This window comes from Condylura cristata, unplaced genomic scaffold, assembly GCF_000260355.1.
Source record: "Condylura cristata isolate star-nosed mole 26May11 unplaced genomic scaffold, ConCri1.0 scaffold00045, whole genome shotgun sequence".
NCBI lineage: Eukaryota > Metazoa > Chordata > Mammalia > Eulipotyphla > Talpidae > Condylura > Condylura cristata.
Genome location: NW_004567146.1, coordinates 3,249,426 through 3,257,791, shown reverse-complemented (window position 1 = coordinate 3,257,791; position 8,366 = coordinate 3,249,426). Strand labels below are relative to the sequence as shown.

Here is an 8,366-nt window from a genome sequence, read left to right as displayed (position 1 = left end):
CGAACTCATGCGGAAGTGGCTTTAGCTTCTTAGTGCTGTGCTTTAATCCGCTGCGCTACCAGGGAGGGCCCTGATGTAAATTTTAACTAAAATAATTTCAAAAGATAATAATGCAGAAGAAAATAAAATGGAGGGGAAATGCCATTCGTAACAGCAACAAAAATGCAGCACATCTCTAAATAAATTCACCAAAGAGAGTATTTGAAGAAAACAGCAAATATTAACTTAAAACAGACCATGATACTATATATGACTGCATGTAAATCTGTCATATCACCCCAAATAAATTAATAAGAATAATGAATATAAAATATAATATATAATCAAAATTATACCTTTGTAAAATCTTTAGTAATTGGAGACTGAATTATCACATATTCCAATCACAGAACATCATACAACCATTGAAATCATGTTTTAAAATATATTTGATAACTTGGGAAAATGTTAGTTAAATAATGATAAGTTTAATTTTACTTTTTCCAAAAGATAAATGACTTACCACAATTGCTTCCAAATTTATTTTGTAATTAGGACAATATAGACAGAAAATATATGTACACTATCATAGCTACAATCTTTTAGTGAAATAGTGAATGATTTTTCTGTTATTTTTTCCTCATCAAAATAATTTTTAATTTAATTAAAACATCAACCTGACATTGTTGATATTAATCTTAATCTTTATTTCTAACTCTTCTTTAAGAGTGAAGTAAGATGAAATAGTGCCTTTGGGACAAAATGAATTGACCTTGAGGTGATTGTGCTAAGTGAAAAAAATGCAGAAAGTGAAAGACAAACATTAGATAGTTTCATTTATCTATGGGATACAATTAACTAAAAAGCATATACTGGCAAAGCACAGCAGGAAACAATTCTTAGACTTAGTGCAAAATGTACTGTTTACAGAGGGAATGGGAGGAAGGAGGAGGGAGGAGGAAGATGATAGGGCATGAGAGATGTGGTGGAGGATGAATGAGCATTTGCTCATATGGAAGGATAAAAGACAGTGAAGGGGGGTGGGTAGGTTTGCTTTGTGAAGTGAATCTGAGTCAGCATAATAGTATTTTTGTTCTGGCAACTACATGCTGCATCTGAAGCAGTCACTGATGACACTTCGGCAGCAAAATCTGGAAAGATTTGGGTGCTATGCCCTTTCTCATGAATTAAAATTGGCTCAGAACCAATATACTGAGATGTATTCCTTTAAGAATGAAGTTACACATACATATAATACACTAATAGGCAGTTACATCTCGAACTTCCTATAAGTGGTCTTGGAAATTTTACTGGCTGCCTAGTTTTAAGACCCAAGGTTCTGGGTCAGTGCAACCTGTGTTGGCTGAGGACCTCATTAAGTGTCATCTCAACAGCACAAGTGGTATAAACTCATCACATAAGTGGACACCATGTAACATTTTTTCTTGGCATGACAGTTGGCAAAAGGTATAGAATAATGGAAATTGTCATCATCTATTCATGAAAATGTACATTTGCAGAATCATTTTTGGAATACTGTTTGACATTATCTGTTAATGTTCAACAGATGCATTTGCAGGCACATACAAACAGCTATGTAGAATACTATTCATAACAGCATTCTTCATAACAGCCAAAAGCTGGAAACATCCCAAATTGTCATAACAATACTGTGGAAACCAGTTTATTCACCAGAGACAGAGTGGAGAACAGGCATATTGACGGAAATACTTTGCTGAGGGGAGCAGCAGGCAAGACAAGAGAGGTCTGCCACATCATGTGGGTCACCTCCCTGGCTGGGATCGAACTCGTGCTTCACAGTACTGTGCTTTAACCCGCTGTGCCACCAGGGAGGGCCCAAGAATATATATTAGGAGTAAGGAATAAGCAAGAAAATAAATGAACCACAGCGATAGGAAAACTACTGATTAATCTCACAAATGTAACTATGAATCAAGATTCTGGACACAAAATGCATGTTCTATAATTTCATTTATATACACTTCAGAAATAGAAACTGATGGTGCTGGAAGTAAGGATGGAGGGTATTTTGCAGAGGAAAGAGGAGGAGCAACTGGAAGGGTCACCATGTGGCTTTGGGATGCTGGATAAGGTTCTATTTCTTTTTTTTTTTTTAAGATTTACTTATTTATTCATTCATACAGAACTGGGTACAAGGCCAGAGGTGCTGGGACAGTGAGAAGATTCACCAGAGACAGAGTGGGGAGCAGAACAGGCAGATCTAGGAAGTGCACTGCTGAGGAGAGCAGTGGGCAGGCCAGGAGAGGTCCACCATGCCATGTATGCCATGTGGATCAGCTCCCTGGCCGGGGATTGAACTCATGCCAAGGTGGCTTTAGCTTCTTGGTGCTGTGCTTTAACCCACTGCGCCATCAGAACTAAGGTTCTATTTCTTTAATCTAGGTAGCTAAATAGATGTATGCATTAGTGTCTTGTATAAAGGCAATATGTGTACTTTTAGGCACAATGCTTTAAAATTACAACAACAAAAATTTAAGCCACATCATTTTATTCTCGGCTCATTTCCCAGCCCTTCCTTACAGTGATGGTCACTGTCTGCAATGGCTACACACTGCATGACCTGCCCTCAACTTCTCTCTCTACCATCCATCCTACTTCTTTCTTCTTTGCCTGCACTGTCCTTGCCACACTGACCTCCTTGTTGCTTCTTCAACACATGTATTATGTTTTCTTCTGTCCCTGCTCCCTATAATAAACTGTTTCTTGTGTCTAAAATGCAATTCCCCCAGGTATCCATAAAGTTCTTCCTTTCACTTTAAAACATTGTTTAAATATTACCTCCTTGGTGAGATTTTCCTGATCACTCTAGTTAGAATCAAAATTCCTCCAATTTCCTTGCTTTGTTTCTCTCTAAGGTTGTTTTCTAATATACTATTATTGAAGTATTTATCTTTTTTTTCCTTTCTCTCCAATAAAGTACAGACTGTGAAAGTTAGGTTTCATGGGTTCATGGGTCTGACATAAAGGTCAGTACTTGGTAGTCATTCAATAAATAACTGCTGTGTAACTAATTACCAAGAAATTTCTTAAACTGCTAGTTCATTGTGTTCTGTATAAAATGTAACTCAGATATCTCTAATCAGTTATACAAAAATACAGACCTACATGGACAAAAACACTTTCTCCTTTAAAGTAAATGTGGGAAAAGTAATGGCTGAGTTCCCTATTGTATTTATTATGACAATTCCAATCACCAAAGTATTTAACTATTCCCTAGGAACCATCAACAATACATGGATACAAAAGAGAAAGAAAGGCAGAATCTACTTCTACATTTGCCACTATTCTTAGGGGAACGATAAACCTGGGTGTTTGATTGTAAATAAAAATCAAAAATTATCTCCTCTTTGGACAAGCACCATCAAATCATCAAGAGAGTCCCAAACCCCAAGAGACCATGGTGAAAGGAAACAAACATATACATATACCTTCATCTGGGCTTCATTTGACCACAAACATGTGCTTTTAAGTTGAAAGAATGGCTTTTAGACTTCACTCTTTGCAACTCATGAGAGGTTACAAACTAGATCATCTGATTTCTTGGAATATTCTCACCCATCTTTTATTCCATGGAGTAAAGGTTTATCCTCCACCTCTGACTTTCTTTTCAATGTTCATCCAAGGAGTGAGTACAGATATTTAACTTATGAACCACATATACTCAATTGTATGCAACTACAATTTAATAGAAAGTATTTTCATTTTACCTTTGAGAAAACAAAACATTTCATTAGAATGAAACTCTATTTTAAAACCTCTAAAAATGGAGAATAAAAACTTATTCTCCAATAAATTGGGAGAATATTTTTCACTTAATTGACATATCTGTTTGAAAGATGAAAAAGATACTATATAAAGATGCTTAGCAATTCAAGTGAAAATATGTATTACCTGACAAATTACTGGAAAATGATTTTTTTTATTATTTAATTTTTTGGGAAATAGAAGATATGGCAGTCAGTTCTCTCTGCTGATGCCTTCTCTCCCAAGTCTGTATACTACTTTTCATTTCCTTTATACAAGTGAGTTGTAGTTTTATGTGAATTAATTCTTCATTAAATAACAAGACATTCAGTATATATATGTGTGTGTGTGTGTATATATATGTGTGTGTGTATATATATATGTATATATATATATGTTTATTATTTTTGTTGCACTTATAAACAGAATTTACTCTGAACTGCAGCACTGGACAATTACTATCCCCAAGAAACATTGAGAAACAAAAAGGGTAAGTATCAATGATAACTTCAAATAAATCTTAGTTTCAGTTGTCTCTGAATTAAATGAGGTGGCTGAGAGTAGTCTTGTGTCCTGAGTAAATAGGACACAAGACTATCTAAAGGAAAACAGATAATCCATTAAAATAATAAAATATCAAACTAGATATAGTCATTGGAAGGAGTTATTGGGAAACACAATTTCCCTAAGAAATCTGTGTAACTGAATTCTTTCCTTAAAAATATCTAATCGACCACGTTTTAGACAATGCCTAGACCCCAAGAACTCAGCTGGCTGTATTTAGTACATTCATTTTTACAAAGTCAGGAATAATGAGTGTCTATAAACAGTAGTCTTCCCAACTTAGATATCATGACAATAGTTAAGTCAGAATTTACAGTGCACCTGGTCTGACCTAGGAGTATGATCTCCCCTGTAGAAATATAAGAACGAGTTCCTGACACGGTCTTAGATTTTCACTTTGCTTCTGTAATTTATTAAGTTTTCCTCATAAATTGTCAAAATATCTCTACGAAGGGAAACTCAGCAAAATGTATTATATGTTCACTATTAACCCTTGATTGTAAGTTCCATCAAGGCAAAACTGTCCTATTCACAGTACCTGAAAGAAGTCTTAATACAATGAAGAAATTAACAAATGATTATTAATTATAAAGTCCTGAAGAAACAAGAGAATTTAGATTTGATTCAATGACAACTATTCTTGAGGTGGAAATAACCAGAAAAAGAGAAATGAGAAGTGCCACGGGTCAGAGTTGTCCAGATAGGTCTAAAGAGATGTAAAATGATACTAAAAGCTGGTCTAAAAGGAAGACATGTGAACTTACGGGATTATGCTAATTATGGAACATGGGAACATTCACAAACTATAAGGCCTACTTATCAGACCATTTTTCTTTCTTTTTTGTAAAGATTTATTTATGTATACAGAACTGGGGTGCAGGCGAGAGGTACAGGGGTGGTGAGAGGATTCACAGAGACAGAGTGGGGAGCAGAACAGGCAGAACTGATAAAGAACACTGCTGAGGGGAGCAGCGGGGAGGGTTCAGGAGAGGTCTGCCGTGCTATGTGGGTCACCTCCCAGGCTGGGGATCAAACTCAGCACTGAGGTGATTGCTGCTCGCTTGCAGTGCTGTGTTTTAACCCGTGGCGCCAGTAGGGAGGGCCATCAGACCATTTTTCTTGCAGCCAAGTTAGCCATGGCTACCAAGTGGAGGCAGAATGACTACTGTCATTCAGAACAATCCCCTCCCTGGGGTCACTTGCCATAACGGGCATATGTAGTTCGTGTATACGTGTGTCGACAGAACGTTTAATTAGAACAATTTTGAGGTTAACGCATGGAACTCTTTCCCATTTCAATAATGCTGGAAAAGAAAGGAATCATTTTTTATACTAAATATTGACATGAATACATGAAGTAGCATGAAAACCATGTATGTTGATATTGTATAAGTTTCTTTTATTATCACTTGAAAGCAAAACAATTAAGATGGATGTGCTAAAAATTAAAATGTATGCCTTGCATGGCATCATATTAAGACAGTTTTAAAATATTTTGATTTAGTATTTTTATCAATTATCAAGCATGAAGAATCGGGTATTCATGCTACTGTTCTCATGCACAGAAATGGAGCATCAGTAATGCAGGTAAACAGATGAAAATATAAACTATTAAATATAGTTAATTTGTCAAATCAGAAAAGTATGCCCTCCTAGCATTGAATCTAAAGTAAAAATTTGTCTGCAACTCATGTTTTCCCCATTTTCTATCATTGTAACATTAAAATAACTTATGTTCAGGAGCTGAGTCATAAAAGTCCTATTTTTGTTGCTTAAGCAAGTCTAACAGTATATAAAATAAATGATAAAGAAATCTGGTGTTTTCAGAAAGAGGTAGCATAGTGCTCTAAAGTGCAGTAACCTTTGTCAGCTCTGTACCTTCCAGAGGAATGAACGTGTCTGGCAAAGGAACCACCTCCTCCGTGAGCCACTTCATCCTCATGGGCTTTCCCTCCAGCCCAGAAAGGCAGCTCCTCTACTTCGGGCTCTTCTCAGTAACCTACATCCTGACCCTGGTGGGGAACGCAGCCATTACTTGTGCTGTCCTGTGGGACCGCCGCCTTCACACCCCCATGTACATCTTCTTGGGGAATTTCTCTTTCCTGGAAATATGTTATGTCACCACCACTGTCCCTAACATGCTGGCCAACTTCCTGTCCACAACCAAGTCTATCTCCTTCGTGAGCTGTTTTGCACAGTTCTACTTCTTCTTCTCCTTTGGGTGTGATGAGGGCTTCTACCTCTGCATCATGGCCTTTGACAGGTACCTCGCCATCTGCCGACCTCTGCATTACCCACGCATCATGACGAAACAGCTGTACACTCGCCTGGTCATCTTTGGATGGTCATGTGGTTTGATCCTCTTCTTGAGCCCAGTTGTTCTCATTTCCCGATTGCCCTATTGTGGTCCAAATATCATCAACCATTTTATGTGTGATCCTGTCCCCTTAATGATGCTTTCCTGTTCTGAAGACAAAACCACGCAGTCCATTTACTCTACTTTCAATACTATTTTTGTGATTGGCACCTTCCTCTTTGTTATTTGTTCATATGCTCTGGTGATTCTGGCTGTGCTGCGGATGCCCTCGGCAGCGAGCAAACGCAAGGCTTTCTCCACATGTGCATCTCACCTGGCTGTGGTGTTCTTGTTTTTTGGGTCTGTTATGGTGATGTATATTACCCCTGGCTCCGGGCACCCAGTAAAAATGCAAAAAATTATTACTTTGTTTTATTCTGTAATAACGCCTCTCTGCAATCCTCTAATATACAGCCTGAGGAACAAGGAAATGAAGGCTGCTCTGAGGAAGATATTCAGACTTGAACAAGGTTTTCATAAAATATAAATGTGATCCAAGTTTCATTTCTCAAATGCAAGTTACTGTTCTTAATAAGACATGAATGTTGATATATCTCTATGTGTTTCATTGCTTTATTAAGATTGCAGCAGTCTTAAAATGTTTTAGACAGTAAATTTAATTTTGTTTTGAATTAGTATATAGTAAAATTTATTGTTTCTAAGCCAATCAGTACCTTTGTATGTAATTCAGTTTCTAAATGAAGGCAGAAGAGTACTTTGCAACTGACACATATGTCATAGAAGTCATAGACTGCTTGGAGATTAACACCATAAATCAATTGTTCTTCACGGGGACATGTTTACTGTTAATGAAGTTTGAAAAAAGTCCACCTTGCCAAAATGTAGCATGTATCTAAAGAAACAAATTAATAGCCTTAGCCAAATATTAAGTGACCTTTGACAGTAAACAAGACAAAGATTAGAACGATTAGATATATTAGTTACCAGGAAAATAGAAAAGATAAGAGACAAAACATAAAGATAGGGACATTGTTCAAAATATCACTCATTTGGGGGCAAATCCAGTTTAAATGACAGCTTAAGTTCCCATATGCAATTTAGTGTTAATGCTATGTGACTTATTTTAACTATTTATATAAACTATTTATATAAACTTTTGTATTAACATTGTTGCCTTCATTATAACTTTTATTCTGTTTTACTACCATATTTTAAATGACTTCCCAAAACAAAAAGATTCACTATTAAAAAAATGTAATTTACTGAATTTTTAATTTGTAGTCTTTATGAAGTCACTCATTCCATGAAGGTAGTATAAGACCAATTGGATTTCTTTTCATAAAGAACTTGGGCTGTGAATATTTTTCTGTAGGTAAAAAACAGACTTATGAGTTCTGGAAAAGAACTGAATGCCTTTTTTCTACCCCATGTAAGAAACATAGCCAGCTGAAATATTTCCTAAAAAGCTACTTAATGTAGAAAGGAAGTATAAACATTTTGTGAATGGACCTATGAAAGTGAGTATAAAATATGCATAGTTTTTCTTAAAATAATGTTTGTAAGGCAGGATTTCCACAATGGAGGCTCTCAAGCTCTCAATCCCCAGAAGTGAGTCAACCAGATGCCAGGCAGTTTCGCCCTCCTTCACCTCAGTACACACACAGAGTAAGAGAGTAATAGGATGTGCTTGGAAATTCTTCATGAACTGCAAAATATAGGC

The 8,366-nt window shown here is 36.4% G+C and overlaps 1 protein-coding gene across 1 annotated transcript; it reads left to right on the top strand.

The window, feature by feature from the left end:
- Positions 1-6,218: 6,218 nt before the first annotated feature.
- Positions 6,219-7,172, top strand: LOC101624218 (olfactory receptor 11G2-like). Its single transcript, XM_004694562.1, has one exon. It carries the CDS (start codon positions 6,219-6,221, stop codon positions 7,170-7,172), a length of 954 nt encoding a protein of 317 aa, XP_004694619.1.
- The last annotated feature ends 1,194 nt before the right edge of the window (positions 7,173-8,366 follow it).

Bases quoted from the DNA above. Each gene is read 5' to 3' on its own strand.
- LOC101624218 (XM_004694562.1), top strand. From the start codon at position 6,219: ATGAACGTGTCTGGCAAAGGAACCACCTCCTCCGTGAGCCACTTCATC.